This window comes from Geotrypetes seraphini, chromosome 3 (assembly GCF_902459505.1).
Source record: "Geotrypetes seraphini chromosome 3, aGeoSer1.1, whole genome shotgun sequence".
NCBI classification, from domain to species: domain Eukaryota; kingdom Metazoa; phylum Chordata; class Amphibia; order Gymnophiona; family Dermophiidae; genus Geotrypetes; species Geotrypetes seraphini.
This window is the reverse complement of record NC_047086.1, coordinates 284,559,226-284,578,093: the sequence shown is the minus strand read 5'-3', so window position 1 is coordinate 284,578,093 and position 18,868 is coordinate 284,559,226. Positions and strand designations below refer to the sequence as shown.

Sequence of the window (18,868 nt, the reverse complement as noted above, 5' to 3'; positions counted from 1 at the left end):
GTGTCTCGGAGGTCTCAGTGGGAGAAACGCTAGCTACCAGTGACCATAACATGGTATGGTTCAACCACAGGAAAGGTTTCCCTAAATCACAAACTAAAACGAGGGTACTCAATTTCCGGGGCACTGATTTCGCACGTATGGGAGATTTCATCCAGCAGACGCTGCAGGATCAAGAAGCAACTGATAATGTGGAAGCCATGTGGTCAAACCTGAAATTGACCTACACGAGGCAACTATCCGCTACATAAAATTGGTACATAAACAACAAAGAAACAAAAACCCCAATGGTTCACTGAAGAGGTCTCGTACCTCGTCAAGGAGAAAAAAAGAGCATTTCTTTCATACAAACGTACGGGAACAGGTGAAGCTAACATTGAATATAGGGCCAGGTCTGCAGCAGTCAAAACAGCAGTCAGGGAGGCCAAGCTTGCAGTGGAAGAAACTCTAGCAAAGAACATTAAGAAAGGGGACAAATCCTTCTTCAGGTACATTAGCGACAGGAAAAAAAACACAAACGGGATAACACGCCTCAGAACACCGGATGGGAATTACGCGGAAACAGATTCCGATAAAGCCAAACTACTGAATGAATACTTCTGCTCGGTTTTTACCTGCGAGGCACCAGGGAAAGGGCCACATCTGGAAGCAATATCAAGCGCGGAAGACCCATTTCAGAATTTTGAGTTCACACCAGCTGATGTCTAAAGCGAATTGTCAAGACTCCAGGTAAGCAAAGCCATGGGTCCAGACGAATTGCACCCAAGAGTGCTCAGAGAGCTTTGCGAGGTCCTGGCGGAACCATTAGCCATGCTCTTCAATCTCTCCCTAAAGAAGGGGAGAGTCCCCCTGGATTGGAAAACAGCGAATGTTGTTCCTCTGCATAAAAAGGGTTGCAGGGCAGAGGCTGCGAATTACCGACCAGTGAGTCTCACATCGATAGTATGGAAAATCATGGAAACACTAATTAAACGTAAATTGGACACGATCTTGGATGAGGGGAATCTTAGGGATCCTAGTCAACATGGATTCACTAAGGGTAGGTTGTGTCAATCCAACCTCATCAGCTTCTTTGATTGGGTAACAGGAAAGTTGGACTCAGGAGAGTCTCTGGACATAGTATACTTGGATTTCAGCAAAGCTTTTGACAGCGTCCCACACTGCAGGCTACTAAATAAGATGAAATCAATGCGGTTGGGTGAGACGATAACTGCATGGGTCAATGATTGGCTGAGTGGTAGACTTCAGAGGGTGATGGTCAATGGTACCCTTTCTGAAACATCAGAGGTGACCAGCGGAGTGCCGCAGGGCTCGGTCCTGGGTCCTCTCCTTTTTAACATATTCATAAGGGACTTGACACGAGGGCTACAGGGTAAAGTAACGTTATTCGCCGACGATGCAAAACTGTGCAACATAGTAAGTGAAAGCTTTTTACAGGATAGTATGACACAGGACCTTCGTACGTTGGAAAACTGGTCCTCGACGTGGCAGCTAGGCTTCAATGCTATGAAATGTAAGATCATGCACCTCGGTAGCAGAAATCCGTGCAGAACTTACACCCTAAATGGAGAAACATTAGCCACGACCACAGCAGAACGAGATTTGGGAGTAATCATCAGTGCAGACATGAAGGCTGCTAAGCAGGTAGAGAAGGCCACATCCAAGGCAAGGCAAATGATGGGATGTATCAATAGAAGTTTCGTCAGTCGGAAACCAGAAGTCATAATGCCGCTGTACAAAACCATGGTGAGACCTCATCTGGAGTACTGTGTGCAGTTCTGGAGGCCACATTACCGTAAAGACGTGATTAGAATCGAGTCGGTTCAGCGGGGTTCAAGGGTCTCTCATACGAAGAGAGACTGAGCAGACTGCGGCTCTATACTCTAGAGGAACGCAGGGAGAGAGGGGACATGATTGAGACATTTAAATACATCGAGGTGGAAGATGTCATCCTCTTCCCCAGGGGACCCTCGACCACAAGAGGGCATCCGCTTAAACTCAGAGGAGGGAAGTTTAGTAGTGACACCAGGAAGTATTTTTTCACGGAAAGGGTGGTAGATCACTGGAATAAGCTTCCGGTGCAGGGGGTCGAGGCCACCGGCGTGCTTGACTTTAAAAGTAAATGGGACATTTACGTGGGATCCCTACGTAGGACGAATCACTAGCATCTAGACTTATCGGGGTGGGTCAGTAGCGTGGACATACTTGATGGGCTATAGCCCTTTTCTGCCGTCATCTTTCTATGTTTCTATGTTTCTAACCTGTTGATTCGTTAAAGGCTTTGCTGGAAACTATGAAGGAGTATGGTAACTTTTCGGGGTTCCGCCTCAATATGAACAAATTCGAGGCAGTAGCTCCTATGGAGTTTATCCGTGAGAATTGGCCGGGGAATTTCCCTTTACATTGGGCGGGGGAGGACTTTATCTACTTGGGTGTACGATTAGTGGGGATCTGAGGGAACTGTACACCCATAATATTGCGCATCTTTTGACTAGTACACATCGTCAGTTTGATCTTTGGAGCTCCCTTCCACTCTCGGTGAGTGGCCGCAATGCTTTATTTAATATGGTACTCTTACCGCATTGGCTCTATGTTTTACAACAACTTTCCATATGGATTCTTAAGAAGGACCTGTGTACATTGGAATCAGCTTTACAGAAATTTATATCGCAGGGGGAAAAAACATAGGCTGAATTTGCAGTTTATGACTGGTTCGTGGAAGCAAAAGGGCATGGGACTGCCCAATTTGGCGCTGTATAACTTAGCCTGTGGCTTACACCATTTAAGGGACTGGATTTTGGGTACCTCGGATTTTACTCCAGACCAGTTGGAAAGTTCTTTGTTTCGGCCCTTTCAGCATTATCTCATGCAAGTAGCAGGATGGAGATTAACCCCCACATTTGAAATATTATCCTCTTCTTACATATAAGAAGGTGGAGTGGTGCGCCCTGCTGAATCTGTGGAACCATGATTGTACTTCTACTAATGTGCTCCTTATTGTGGGAAATGTAGACTTTCCGCTGGGTTTAGATAAATGAATATATCGTAGATGGTCTGCCGCAAACCTTATGCATGTATTCTCATTTGTAGATGAGGATGAAGGATACTCTCGTTTGAAAACCTTCTGGAACATCCAGCAGTACAAAGGAGTGATTACTATGCATACATGCAGTTGGAGTATTACATTCATTACTTAACTCGAGGGGGCATGTCAATGGGTGTGGGGTGCAAATTAGGGGAGTTGTTTACTTCTCTGGAGAATTGGATGACTTTAGTCTCATATTATTATACATTTTTGGAGTCTATAACGTACAGCCAGAGTTATGACCAGATTGCGTCCAGATGGGAACAGGATCTCAGGTCCCCGGTTGGGTCTGCTCAGGTTGAGAAGGTAAACACCGGAGAAAACTGGCCTGTATAGGTAACTAACCTATGAAGGGTGATCAAACAGATTCATAAAAAAGCTCAGAGATACGAAACTCTGAAGGGAAGGTTGTGAGACCTCCCTTGGAGAAAGAGTTTACTTTCCAGTCATAGTCCTTTTATAAAAAATCTTTGATCACTTCCTTCAAAGGTATATATGAAAGCTCATCTCTAAAAACTTCAAAAAGATTGTGTCCAAACAAGGTACTGCATTTCAAATTGTGATTGTCACTGCACCTGTGGCAAATTTTGAGCAATTTACTTAGCTTGTAAGCAGGATTCAGGGGGTCCTAACGCGGCCCCGTTTCGATCCCTGCTTCAGGGGACCCGAATATGAATACTCTTAACAGGTTCCTATAGCAAGTTCAAGGTGGAAACAATTTCTGTTCTGACATGCAACTGAAGATTCGCTGCTGAGACGTGGTGACTTCTGAGTCTTTAAACCGGTTTAAATCATGGGTTTTAGATTCCCCATCATCTTATTGGCACTGGAGGGTGGCTTTGCATGCACTTCTGCTGTTAGAAGTCAGAGATACATCTCATACATATCAACAAACAAGATTATTTTGAAATATCTGGGAACCATATATTCAAGGATTGCTTCCTAGGGCTTGCAGCGCAGTGCTAAATTTTCTTCAGCTTTTGGAAGGGGTTGGGTAATTTTGTAGAGGTGGGTGCTTAAGAGGGGTGAAGGGTGAGAAGGGTTTTCTTGTTAATAACCACTAGCTATAGTTGTTTGGATAGGAGAGTTGGAAAAGGAAGGAGGTAAAGGATGGGGGGTGGGATTCATTGGGCCTCTTTTCTACTTTGGTCTTCTTCTGAAGGCTGTTGAAATGTGCTTGGTGGTCAAGAATTCTCTCTCTTGAGAGTGAGTTTCAGTTGGATCTGGGGCTGGGAGATGCTTGTGGTTGGGTAAAGGTTTGCCTGTACTATATATTGAGCTGATTGCATAGCTGATAACTTGACTGATTCTGTTTCCTACCTAGCCCTATGGTGTAGTTTAGAACAGTGTTTCTCAACTCGGTCCTGGAGTATCCCCTTGCCAGTCAGATTTTCATGATATCTACAATGAATTTGCATGCACTGCCTTCATTATATGCAAATGTTTTTCATGCATATTCATTGTGGATATGTTGAAAATCTGACTGTCGAGGGGATACTCCAGGACCCAGTTGAGAAACATTGATTTAGTACATGGCTGGTGAGCATGGCATTCTGGAAGAGGCAGTGGCCAAACCTGTCTAATAATAACAATAACAGTTTATATAGTCAAAATCTGACTCCATGTATCAGTTCTGTAAGTTTTATTTATTGTCCTGTCAGTCAACCAAACCACCAAATACCTCTCTAAAATGCCATAGGCTCTGATTTTGAGAGAAAGATCTTTAACTTTTCCGGGTCAACAAAATATAAAGATTTATCTCCACAAGAGACTCTCATTTTTGCTGGATAATATAATCCGTATTTAAACCCATTTACCTTTATTTGAGGTCTCATTGTGAGGAATTGTTTCCTAATATTTGCTGTATTTTTAGCAAAAACCATATTTTGGACCCTTTGTAATTTAAATTTTTGTCACATTTAGCTGCATTTAATATATCAATTGCCTGTTGATAACGTAACATCTTAAATATTAATGGTCTTGGTCTCCCCTGACTATCCAAACGTTTTATTGGAATCCGGTGTGCACGTTCTATTTCTATAGGCTGTTTAAAATCTAACTGTAACAGTTTGGGTATTAGATTCTCTAAAAACTGTATGGCATTTCCTCCTTCCAAATTTTCTTGTAAACCAAAAAGTTTTACATTCTTTCTTCTGCCTCGGTTTTCATAATCTTCCAGCTGATTTTTTAACTCCCTCAACTCCAAACTGTCACTTTTGCATCTTCTCTCTGCACATCCCAAAACCTCCATTTTAGATTCCAACTCTGTAGTTCTTTTATTAGTCAATTCAATTTGTCTATGAATATTTATTATTTCTTCCTTCATTTCCGCCATGTTACTTGCATTTTCCTTAAGCAGTTGTTTAATCTGTCTTAATTCCCCCATAATTGGATCCTCCCAGAACTCATAGATAATGCACCAGATTGGTTGTATTTGGAATGGCGCCTTTTGTTTCCCTTGAACTTAATTCATGTTCCAAGTATCAACATGCCTAGGATATATAGGGAAAATAGAATTTTGATGGATACTTGGAAAACATTGAGATATACTAGTAATTTAACACCTATCCCAATTAAAAAGTCAACTAATCAATCCTTATGGATAAACTCCAAGATTAAAATAGGCGGAGCTCAAGTCCTTTGGAAGAACTGGATCATTGCAGGTATTCGAACTTTGAATGATGTTATTTCAGATGGTAAACTGCTTGAGTTTTCACAACTACAGCATAGATTTGGTCTTAGTAAAACACAAAGTTTTAAATGGTTGCGGTTGAAGCAGGCTATTCAGGTAGGGTTCCCTGAATGGAAGATTTTGAACAATCAATATAGTATGGAGTTCCTATGCTTCCAAGCAGACTTCCTAGGACATCAAGCCGCTTTGTGGTATAAATTATTATCTGGATACTTGAATAAAAAACCAAAAAATGGTCTGAGAGACATTTGGAGCATTGAGATCAAGCATCAAATTTCTGCAGCTCAATGGCCACGAATTTGGTCTTGGAGAATGAGATGTCAGCATCTATGAGATAAAGTTGGTTCTTTTTATTACATAGAGTGTTTTGGACCCCTGTTCGTTTACAAAAACTAGATAGTTCTAAGTCCAATAAATGCTGGCACTGTAATCTGGAACCTGGGACATTAGATCATCTACTTTATTATTGTCCCTATATTAAGATATTTTGGAATTCAATCTGGTCTCAAGTGAACTTATTATTGGAAAATCATGTTGCACTTTCTTACGATACAGTGTTATTTGGCATGATGATGAGGAAAAAGAGTCAAATATCATCATATAACAACAAGCTTTTATTAAATATGACAGGGGTTGCCATCCAACATATAACAAATAATTGGAAAAATCACAGAAACTTTAGTTATACATTTTGGTGGATTTCATTATGCCATATATTTAAAATGGAACGAGCAATAGCAGTACAAAGAGGGACATATACTAACTTTATAAAAATATGGGGGCCTTTGGCAACATATTGTGGTGAATAGTCATCGATTCTTCTCTTTTCCTTTTCTTTCTTGTTAGCACACTGAAGGGGGGGAGGGAGTTGGAAATAATTTATACATTATATATGTTAAAATATGCTATATATGTGTGTTTATTCTTACTGAAAAGGTGATAAAGGGTTGGTGGTTGGGGGGGTTATTATATCACTAGAATATTATGTGGTAGAGATTAATGTGCTATTGTGAAATAACTTGTATAGAATATTCTTTTGTACACTTGTTTAATTTGAAAATGAATAAAGAACGTTAAAAAAAAAACAAAAAAAAACCAGTTTATATACCACAGGACCGTGAAGTTCTATGTGGTTTACAATGATTAAAAGATGCTACAAATTGAGTGGAATTAACATAGTTAAAAGCTAGTGATTAACAGCTCTAGGGATCAGTTATTGTGGAATAAGATAGAAACATAGAACATGATGGCAGAAAAGGGCCACGGCCCATCTAGTCTGCCCACACTAATGGCCCACCCCCTAACTACCTCCATGAAGAGATTCCACATGCCAATCCCATCTTTTCTTAAAATCTGGCATGCTGCTGGCCTCAATTACCTGTTGTGGAAGATTATTCCAGCGATCAACTACCCTTTCGGTGAAGAAATATTTTCTGGTGTCGCCATGAAATTTCCCACCCCTGATTTTCAACAGATGCCCTCTTGTTGCCGTGGGTCCTTTAAGGAAAAAAGAGATCCTCTTCCACCTCGATACGGCCTGTGACATATTTGAACGTCTTGATCATGTCTCCCCTCTCTCTGCGTTCCTTGAGTTAGTACAGCTGCAACTTACCCAGTCATTCCTCATATGGGAGATCCTTGAGACCTGAGACCATCCTGGTGGCCATTCGCTGAACCGAATCAACTCTCCGCACATCTTTTTGATAATGCGGCCTCCAGAATTGTACACAGTATTCCAGATGGGGGTCTCACCATGGATCTGTACAACGGCATTATGACCTCGGGCTTACGGCTGACGAAACTTCTATGGATACAGCCCATGATTTGTCTAGCCCTGGATGAAGCTTTCTCCACTTGATTGGCAGTCTTCATATCTTCGCTAATGATCACCCCCAAGTCACGTTCTGCTACAGTCCTTGCTAGGATCTCACCATTTAGGGTGTAAGTCCTGCAAGGATTTTTGCCGCCAAGGTGCATGACCTTGCATTTTTTTGGCATTGAAACTTAGTTGCCAAGTCTTTGACCAATGCTCCAGCAGGAGTAGGTCCTGCGTCATACTGTCGGGCATTGAGCTTTTGTCGGGCACTGTGCTTTCATCTGTTGTGCGGTTGCCTACTATGTTGCATAGTTTGGCGTCATCGGCGAATAATGTAATTTTATCTCGAAGCCCCTCAGCCAAGTCTCTTATGAAGATGTTAAATAGGATCGGGCCCAAGACCGAGCCCTGCGGCACTCTGCTGATCACCTCCGTCGTATCGGAGAGGGTACCGTTTACCACTATCCTCTGAAGTCTACCTCTAAGCCAGTCCCTAAACCATGCGGTTAATGTTTCACCCAGTCCCATCGAACCCATCTTGCTCAATAACCTGCAGTGTGGGACACTATCAAATGCTTTGTTGAAGTCCAAGTACACGACGTCCAGGGACTCCCCTATATCCAGCTTTCTTGTTACCCAGTCAAAGAAGCTGATCAGATTTGATTGGCAGGACCTTCCCTTCGTAAAACCATGTTGATGGAGATCTCGTAGATTCTCCTCGTTCAGGATTGTATCCAATTGGCGTTTGATTAGTGTTTCCATAAGTTTACTCACTGGAGTAAGATTGTATGGGTCAGTTGCTTAAATACTTCAGGAAAATGCTCCCTTCTCTACCCAGTGGTGCACTGGCATGTGTCCTGGAACTGGAAGATTTTTTAAGCACAGATTCCACCAGGAAGGACTGGTGCTGAAGCTGAGGCTGATGAAACCCAGGACAGGATTGTACCCTGTAGAGTGAGTCAATGTGTTTAGGAGCCACTGGAATGAGAAATGGGGTCTTTAAATTTTTCAACAAAGTCTCCTGTAAAAGATTATGAAATGGGAGTTGGAGTAAGACTCTACAAACCTCATCAAAATCTAAAGCATCAAGTAATGAAGCTTGTGGTTCAGGGTCAGACTCTAGATTGACTGGGAGAGCTCAACCCATCTATTCAATAAAAGCCATAAAGGTTAAATTCTCTGGTAGAGATCACCTTCTGGGTGGACAAGGAGAGGGGTCTGAAGGAAATAACTCTAGCTCAGACACAGTATGCATCGACAGATGTGATTCCAAATGGCCAGTCCTCGGAGATCTGCATGGAGTGGAAGGAGTCTGGCACTGTGAAACATGGTGATAAGATGCCGATTGGAGTGTCGAGAAGAACTCCTAGTCGGTCGAAGATGTAGAGTTTCAATGCCGGGAAAGTAGAGATCTCAATTTTTGATGAGGAAAATGAGATCTGGTACCATGAGGCCTTGAAAAATCATGCTCAGGCTGGGCCAGTATCGAAGGAGGTGCAGGCAGTGGTGACAAATGCATCTGCAGTATGACAGCCAACTCCTTCTAAAGCAGCTCCTGAAGTTGGTCCGGTACGTATGGATGGCATCAGTACCATGTCTACAGCAATTGATACAGATGGCGCAGTAGGGTGTCGAGGCATTTGTGACCACGATGAAGAGGCATGCCTCAGAGGTGACACAGCCTGCACTGATGGGGAGCGCTGCTTGCATTGTCGCTGTGACTTCATTGCCTTACTTGATGTTGATGTAATCAACGATGCATTGTACGAAGGGGAAGAATGCTTCTCAGTCTTTTTCTCTGATGGCGGGACAGAATCCAACGTTGAGGGTGGTTCAATGCTGATGTCGGTACCAATGGTACCGGTACAGCAGCAGGACCCACTGTGGAAGATGTAGACATCGAGGAAGTTACAAAAAGCTTTTCCTGTTGGAGTCACTGAGCCTTCAGAGAATGTGTTTGAAGTGTGAGGCAGCATGTACAAGAGTCCACTTGATGGTCAAGACTGAAGGTACCACTTGTGTGGAACAATGACTGAAATGATCCTATTGAATCAAATGCACCTTTTAAAGCCACTAGAAGGCTTCAATATCAAAGGAAAAACAGCCAAAGTGAGGTCAAATGAAGCTATTTTTACCGAAGGTAGAGGTAGACGTTCTTCCAAAAATGACTCGACACCTGCAGAAGAAAAGAGGGCTGAAGGCCCAAAAACATAAAATAATGTGAAAGCAAAAAATAGAAAACCAAATCACTAAACTAAAGTGCACCTGAATGAAAAGTAAAACTGAAGAGAAAGAAAGAAAAAAAAATCTCCAAACACACACAGGAACGCACGAAGACTCAAAAAAGTATAAGTGCTATTGGAGAATCTCCAAAAACACAGCTTCTTTGTTCCATGGAAAACAAAAAACTGATAGTCTCGCGAGCCGACATCGGGCAGGAAAGGACTTGCACATATGCAGTATGAGCTATCTTGAGACTTCTGAAGAGTGATACTACATTTTTAGACGGTCCATGCTGGGCTCCAAGGATGACATCACTCATCTGTGAGAATATGCTGCCTGCTTGTCCTGGGATAAATTATAGAATATGGGATATCTGAATAGCTATATGGTTGCCAAAAGGGCTATCTTTAACCACACAGCTATACATAGAATGATTGAATATTGTCACTACCTGTAGAGTTAGGCAAAACACAATACAAAAAGGCAATGGTGACATGTGTACCCAGGATTTTTTATGCGAGATTCACAGCAGTGCCCCCTAGGGTGCATCACTACTCTGCTGGAACGTCTGTGTGGCCAGTCTACTAAGAATGCTGGTCCCTGCTACAACCCAATGGCTTGTTCCGTGTGTTTTTGTTTTGGATGTGTTTTTTTCAAAAATGGTTCAAATGATAGCTGAACTGAGCACAAACACATCCATTTTCGATAAAACAAGATAGATGTTTTGCAGTTTTGAAAATGGGCATGTTTGGTACTGGATATTTCTGCGTGTTCTGCAAAACATCTAAACTCAGATTTATATGTCATATCAAAAATACCCCTCTTAATCTGGAAGGCTCTATTGGATATCATCACTCAATTTTGAAGCCTTGATATAACATAACAAATTTTTATTTATATACCTCAGATAAATCAAAAATAAAGTGGTATCAGAAACTAAACAAGAATCTCACCTGTCGGCAGTACTTTGCTCATCATGTAAGATGCGCTCCTTATTTAACCCAATCTTTTCAAGTTCATGTGTAAGCTTCTCAAGGTCATTATTCATTTGCTGGGTCTTCAGTTTTTCATTCACCAAATCCTTATCAAAATAAACATACAATTAGTATGTAGAGCCTTCAGTGTGATTACATAGCTAAATCAAACTTAATTTCAGATAACTGTAATTGCACAAACTTTCATATTATTATTTTCCAGTGCAATAGGTGAGACATTCAAGGCAAGGGGGTTGTATCCCAATGGCCATGTGCCATATGTAAAAGGAATCCACTCCAGATTTTTTATGTGACTCTTCTGTACTTGACAGGGAGCTATAGCACCACCTGCAGTTTTTCCTTTCTGCATACATGCATGAAGGAGTGCTTTTGTTCTGCTTTCCTCTTTTTCTTATTTTATTTGGTGTTTTCATCCCCTTTTCAGGATTTCTTTGTGCTCGGAAGACTCTTAAGCTCTGCCTGCATTGAGAATACACCGATTTGCAGCTGACAGGCCAATCTCAGTGGGTACCTGTTAGCCAGTCTGCATTGATTTCTTAGGAACTCAGGGCCATCCCTGTGTTTTTCGAGCACAAGCGGTTATGCATACTTAGGAGACTCAGCGGTGTCTTGCAGAGTGCTGGCTGCATTTTTTTTTACCTCTGCCCTTTCCTGAACGCACCTGTCAATCTGCGATGGTGGTGGTATGGTCAGGCACCGTGCCCAACTGGCAGCCAGAAGATCAGTGTTGAAGAGGCATTCCCAGCTTGAGGAAGTGATTCTGGTATATATATGCTGGTACTGTCTCCATATAATGTGAATGAAAATTAAAATCTGCTGTCATTTTCAGCCACAAGGTCCAACTTTAACTTCTTTAGTCTTTTTATTACTATTCCATAAACTGCTTTAATTAAAAGCTATGTTTTTAGCAGTTCAATATTCTACTCATGCATCTCACAGCAGACAGTGTGTTTAAGATTCAATGTGAGAAATAGAATAGCCACTATATGTTATGCTAATCAAGTTTTCTATTCTGCCTTTACCTATTCAGTTCAAGGTCTGATTACATTACAAGAGATTGAATCAGTTCTCCAGAAGTTACAATGGCCATATTGAGATAGACATTCAATAGGGTTGCTAGTACAGGTAAATCAGTATAACCATTAATACAGTTAGGTCATGATTTCAACTATATAGTTACAAGTACAAGTAGGTTATTGTTGGTTCTTTGTTTTGCCCTGGGAGTTGCATTAGACAGTTTACAATTACAATTTTCAGTTACTTCAGGGTTGGTTCCCTGTCTTGGTACAGAAATGCTTTTATAAGTCTTCTGAGATAGTGTGGTCACAAGATTGTAGTGTAAATGGTAGTTGGATCAATCATTTTGCTAATTGATATTGGATGGATAGGGAAATTTGCCTGGTAGACTTGAGGCGTCTGAGCCAATGAGTGCCTTAGGCTCCTCCCCGTGCATCACATGATGCATCAGGTCTAAGGCCCAGAATTGTTGATGCGGCCACAGAGCAGGAGGTATTGAGCAACCCTCCTGCTCCCAACTAAAGGTACAGGGGAGGGAGTGTTGAGGGACCTCTGGTGACAGGAGGGAGTAGAGATCCCTCCTGCCTTTTTGCGCGGGTGAGGGTTGAGTAGGAGGAGTGGGTCAGGATGGCAGGAGGGAGTGGGCATACCTCCTACCATTGTGCATGGGGGAAGGGTTGAGTCGAGATGGCAGGAGGGAGTGGGCATCCCTCCTGCCATTTTTTTTGTGTTCAGGGAGGGGGTGAACGGTGGCTTGGGGTGCCGGCGCAGGATGGGAAGGCATGGCGCGTGGTTTAAAAAAAAAAAAATAACGGGACAGATTGTGCATGTTTAACACACGCACATCTGTGCCATTAAAAACAAACAAACAAACAGAAGCCCTAACAGTAGTGACTGGAGGCTTCTTCCACTGTCACTGTTGTTAGGGCTCTGTGCATGTGTCAAATCACTCACTGAGCGATTGAATCGATGGGTTTGCATACAAATGATTTGCATCTCCATGCAAATCATTTGCATGCAAACTTGATAGTGCATTGGATTGCTGTTGGAGAATCGGTCAGAGAATCGGCCAACAGTGATCAAGTCGCTATCTTTTGTGCATCTAGCCCTAAGAGATCCCACGTACCTATTACATGCCTTCTTGAATTCAGACACAGTCACTGTTTCCATCACTTCCTCTGGGAGACTGTTCCATGCACCTACCACCCTTAAAGAAATATTTCCTTAAATTATTCCTGAGCCTATCACCTCTTAACTTCATCCTATGCCCTCTCATTGCAGAGCTTCTTTTCAAATGAAAGAGACTCGTGTGCATTTACGCCGTGTAGGTATTTAAATGTCTATTACAGGGGTGCCCAAAAGGTTGATCGTGATCAACTAGTAGATCGAGAAGGCAACGCGAGTCGATCGTGGAGCCCATCCTGGGTTCCCTGATAGACTCTCGTTGCCTTCGCGATCTACCGGGCCAATCAGCCTTCCTCTCCCTGACGTCAGAGAGGAAGTTCCAGGCCAGCCAATCGCTGCCGGCTGGCCCGTAGCTTCCTCTCCGATGTCAGAATTGACGTCAGGGAGAGAAATGCTAGTCGGCCCGACGCTTCTGCGTTACGAAGCAGGGAGAGCTTGGGACGGCGGTGGCTTGGGAGCCTGTTCCCTGATCGCAGCGGCAGTGGTTTGTGGGAGGGCAGGGAGAAAGAAAGAAAGGGGGCAGACAGGGAGACAGAAAGAAGGGGGGCAGAGAGACAGAAAGAAAGAAAGGAAACAGAAAGAAAGGGGAGACAGAAAAAAAGAAGGGAAACAGACAGAAAGAAAGGGGGGCAGGGAGAAATAAAGAAAGGGGAAGGGTCAGGGAGAGAGGAAGAAAAGTTGGGGGAGTGAATGATGTCTGGAGGAGAGGAAGCATACAGTAGGCTGAAAGAAGGGAAAAAATATTTGATGTACAGTCAGAAGAAGAAAATGCAACCAGAGACTCATGAAATCACCAGACAACAAAGGTAGGAAAAATGATTTTATTTTCAATTTAGTGATAAAAATGTGTCCATTTTGAGAATTTATATCTGCTATCTATATTTTGCACTATGGCCCCCTTTTACTAAACCGCAGTATTGGATTTTAGTGCAAGGAGCCTACGAGCATCGAGAGCAGTGCGGGACATTCAGCGCAGCTCCCTGCGCTAAAAACTGCTATCTCGGTTTAGTAAAAAGGGAGGGGGCATATTTGTCTATTTTTGTATAGTTGTTACTGAGGTGACATTGCATATTGTAAAGTCATCTGCCTTGACCTCTTTGATAAAACCATTGAATATAAATGATAATTAACATTTTCTCTGCGTACAGCGTGCTTTGCGGTTTTTTAAAAATTTTATTGTTGGTAGATCATTTTGACTTGGTCATTTTAAAAGTAGCTCACAAGCCCAAAAAGTGTGGGCACCCCTGGTCTATCATATGTCCCCTCTCCCACCTTTCCTCTAAAGTATACATATTGAGATCTTTAAGTCTGTCTCCATACACCTTATAATGAAGACTACTCACCATCTTAGTAACCGCCTCTGGACCAACTCCATCTTTTTCATATCTCTTTGAAGGTGTGGTCTCCAGAATTGTACACAATATTCTAAATAACGTTTCACCAGTATGGTGACAAGAGAGATCAGAATAACTTGGGAACCCCAGGTGATTCTCTGTAAGATGAAGATTTTGGAGGAGATAAGTGAGAGCATCGAGAAGAGCTTTCTCGATGATGTTAATACTAATCTGATGAAGACAAATGATATGAGGATCTCTTGGATCTGGAAGTATGTGATGTACATCGATATATCAATGTAGAACATCTATGCTTCGATACAGAGCATCGATGCCTCGATGGAGAACGTCGATGTCTTGATTGGGAGCGACATCTAAATGAAGTTCGCCAATAGGAAGGAGGCTGGCATCTCAATGTACTCCTGGAATCGGTACCATATGGCCTCGGACTGCTATACTTAGGCTGGGCCAGTACCATGGGAATCGATGCAAGCACCGGTGTCGAGTGCAACTTGAACATGTCACCGATCTCCCTCCGGAAACACTCACCAAATTGTTCCCTGAAGATTTGCACTGGTACCCTTGGCTCAACAGCCGGTACCATTGGTGTGGCAGGGTGTCGAGGGGTGGGAGACCTCGATGAATATGCATGCCCTGGAGACATAGCCTGCACTGAAAGAGAGCAATGGTGTTGATGTTTAGCCTGTATTGAGGGACGCGATGCTGTAGAGATCTGTGACGCTTGCAGGGAAGAGGATGGCTTCTTAGCAGGCTTACCCGATGAAGGAATAATGTCCGATGTCGATAACGAGGGCTCAGACTTATCACCAGAGTCCATGGTTGAGCCGAACTGCTTCTCCTGCTGGATGCGACGAGCCGTCAATGAGAATTCTGCAAAGTAGAACGACTATCTACTCAATGCTCAGGGCCCAAACACTGCAAACACCAACTGTGCGGGTCAGTGATTGAGATAGGGCACTGGCACTGATAGCACTTTTTAAAACTGCTCGATGGTTTTGACATGGATGGAAAAATCTCGGTGATGAGGTTAAACTCAATGATGAAAATATAGGGAAAAAAATGCTGAGGCAGGAAAAAGAAGGCTGAAAGGCTCGACTGAGTACGAAGAAAAATATATATTATTATTTTAGTATTTACAGAGACCGAAGAAGAAATAAAGAAAAAAAATAAGAACGATGGCAAAAGGGCCAAAAATAGAAGAACGTTGATGGGAAGGCAACATGTGTTGGACAGAGTCCAGAAAAATACCACTTTGCTCCAAAGAAAATGAAGAACTGAGGTACCGTGAGCTGACGTCAAGCGGGAAGACACTCATGCATGTGCAGTGTGGGCAGTCGCAAAGTTTCTGAAAACTTAAAGTGCAAGTACACTTTTACCACTGTCCGTACCAGGCTCCATGGATGACAGTCACCCACATGTGAGAATATGCTGCCTGCTTGTCCTAGGATAACAGAAATATTTGTTAAGCAATTCAGCTTTATCTTTATTAGCTTCTACATATTTCTTCCCTTCACTTTTGTGGCTCACAATGCTAGCATTGCACTTTTTCCTATCACTAATATATCTAAAAACTGTCTTGTCTCCCCATTTTACTTTGCTGGCTATTTTTTCTTCCATTTGTCTCTTTGATGTCCTGACTACTTAATCGCCTCTCTTATCATTTCCAGATATTTTTGCCTGTCTTCCTCTTTCTGCAATCTTTTTTAGTTTTTGAAAGCTAACATCTTTTTCATCACCTTCTCAGCTACTACTTTTGAGAACCAAAGCGGCCTTTTCTTCTTTTTCTTACTTTCCTTACAGAATGGTTTGTTTCCCTTACAATATCTCCTTTCAGTTTTTTCCATTGCTTTCCTGTTTCTTCCAGATGTTCCCATCCAGATAACAATCCCTTTCCTGGCACTCTCACACCTAACCTCTCTTCTCTCTTACTTATATAATTCCACTGGAGTTCCGTTCCTTCCCTAACCATGTAAACCGTGTCGAGCTCCATCTGCGGAGATGATGCGGTATATAAACCCAAGATTTAGTTTAGTTTAGTAATCCCCCATCTGAACAAAGTTTTTTTTTTTAAGTCTAGAACCTTTACTTTTGAATGAACCCTCTCTACAACTGCCTTAAATCACACCATGCGGTGATCATTCGATGCTAGATGTCCCCATTTCATGTGGGTTCCATTACCAACTTCTGGAACAGTTCTCCTTGTAGTGAATTCAGGAACTCTCTACTTCTAAGGGACCCCCAACAGGGACACCCAAATCAACATATGGCATCTTACCAATTGTTGTCACAGGTCTCGCAGATGCCACAAAGCACAGTTACTTACCGTAACAGTTGTTATCCAGGGACAGCAGGCAGATATTCCCACACATGGGTGACGTCACCGACGGAGCTCCGCAGCGGACAGCCTCGAAAGCAAACTTGCTTGAAGATCTCGAGCTTTCGAGTGCTGCATCGCGCATGCGCGCTTGCTTTCCCACCCGAACTAGGGGGCGCATCTCCTGTGAGGATCTTCAGTTCAGATACCAAGCCAAGAAGCCAACCAGGGGAGGTGGAAGGGTTGTGGGAATATCTGCCTGCTGTACCTGGATAACAACTGTTACGGTAAGTTACTATGCTTTATCCCAGGACAAGCAGGCAGCACATTCCGGAACTTGGAGGCGAGGAGGATGGCAGTTTGAGTGCAGAGCTCCTCTCCCTGGACAATCTGCCTGCATTTAAATATCAGCAGCAGTGGGAGATCAATTGCTTTTACACCTAAGCAGCAACGGGACCAACCCACCAAAAACCCACAGTCCCGATCCTGCAAAAATATGAGCTCCACCCTCCCTGCAGTCCGCTAGGAAAATCAACTGCTTTTACACCTAAGCAGCAGCAGGACCAGCCACCACTACCAAGAGCCCTTTGCCCCGATCCAGCCAGGCATGTGAGCTCCTCCATCTGCAGTCCATTGGAGAGATCAATCTACCTGCTTTTAAATATCAGCAACAGTGGGAAATCAACTGCTTTTACACCTCAGCAGCAGCGGAACTATCCGCAACTACCAAGAGCACACAGACCCGATCCAGCCAAGAGTGTGAGCTCCACCTCCCCCTGCAGTCCACTAGGAAGATCAACTGTTTTTTACACCTAAGCAGCAGCAGGACCAGCCACCACTACCAAGAGCCCTTTGCCCCGATCCAGCCAGGCATGTGAGCTCCTCCATCTGCAGTCCATTGGAGAGATCAATCTACCTGCTTTTAAATATCAGCAACAGTGGGAAATCAACTGCTTTTACACCTCAGCAGCAGCGGAACTATCTGCAACTACCAAGAGCCCACAGACCCGATCCAACCAAGAGTGTGAGCTCCACCTCCCCCTGCAGTCCACTAGGAAGATCAACTGTTTTTGACACCTAAGCAGCAACAGGACCAGTCACCACTACCGAGAGCCCTTTGCCCTGATCCAGCCAAACAAGTAAGCTCTTCCCCCAGCATTCCGTTGGAAAAATCAATATGCTTGCTTTTAAATATTATCAGAAGTAGGAGATCAACTGCTTTTACACCTAAGCAGCACCAAGACCAGCCGCCACTATCGAGAGCTTTTGTCCCAATCCAGCCAGACGTGTATGCTCTTCACCATACAATTTGTTGGAGAGATCAATCTGCCTGCTTTTAAATATCAGCAGCATTGGGAAAACAACTGCTTTTACACCTAAGCAGCAGCGGGTCCATCCGCAACCACCAAGAACCCACAGACCCGAACCTGCCAGGAATGTGAGATCCGCCCCCCCCTACAATTCGATAAGAAGATCAACTGTTTTTACACCTAAGCAGCAATAGGACCAGCCGCCACTACCGGGAACCCTTTGCCACGATCCAGCCAGACATATAAGATCTTCCCCCAGCATTCCATTGGATAGATCAATCTACCTGCTTTTAAATATCAGCAGCAGTGGGAGAACAACTGCTTTTACACCTAAGCAGCATTGGGACCAACCGCAACTACCAAGAGCCCATAGACCAGATCATGACAGGAGTGTGAGCTCCACACCTCCTGCAGTCCGCTAGGAAGATCAACTGCTTTAACACCTAAGTAGCAGCAAGACCAGCTGCCTATAATAGGAGCCCTTGCCCCGATCCAGCCAGGCATGTGAGCTCCTCCCCCTATATCCCGTTTAAGAGATCAATCTACCTGCTTTAAATATCAGCAGCAGTAGAAAAACAACTGCTTTTACATACAAGCAGCAGCGAGACCTACCGCAACCACCAAGAGCCCACAGACCCGATCCTGCCAGGAGTGTGAACTCCTCCCCCTGCAGTCCATTGGAGAGATCAATCTGCCTGCTTTTAAATATCAGCAGCAGTGGAGATCAACTGCTTTTACACCTAAGCAGCAACGAGACCAGCCACAACCACCGAGAGCACACAGACCCGATCCTACCAAGAGTGTGAACTCTTCCCCCCATGCAATCCGCTAAGAAGATCGACTGTCGGCTCCGGGCGGCTTTCCCGCAGAGGAGAGAAT

At 43.5% G+C, this 18,868-nt stretch overlaps 1 protein-coding gene across 4 annotated transcripts in view; it reads right to left on the bottom strand.

Annotated features, from left to right (window-relative positions):
• The window catches only part of CCDC88A (coiled-coil domain containing 88A), a 612,058-nt gene that overhangs the window by 294,340 nt on the left and 298,850 nt on the right, over window positions 1–18,868 (bottom strand). For all 4 annotated transcript variants that reach the window (XM_033936818.1, XM_033936819.1, XM_033936822.1 and 1 more), the window contains one exon: window positions 10,767–10,894. In XM_033936818.1, the coding sequence (XP_033792709.1) occupies window positions 10,767–10,894 (128 nt within the window). The remainder of the gene's footprint in view (window positions 1–10,766; window positions 10,895–18,868) is intronic.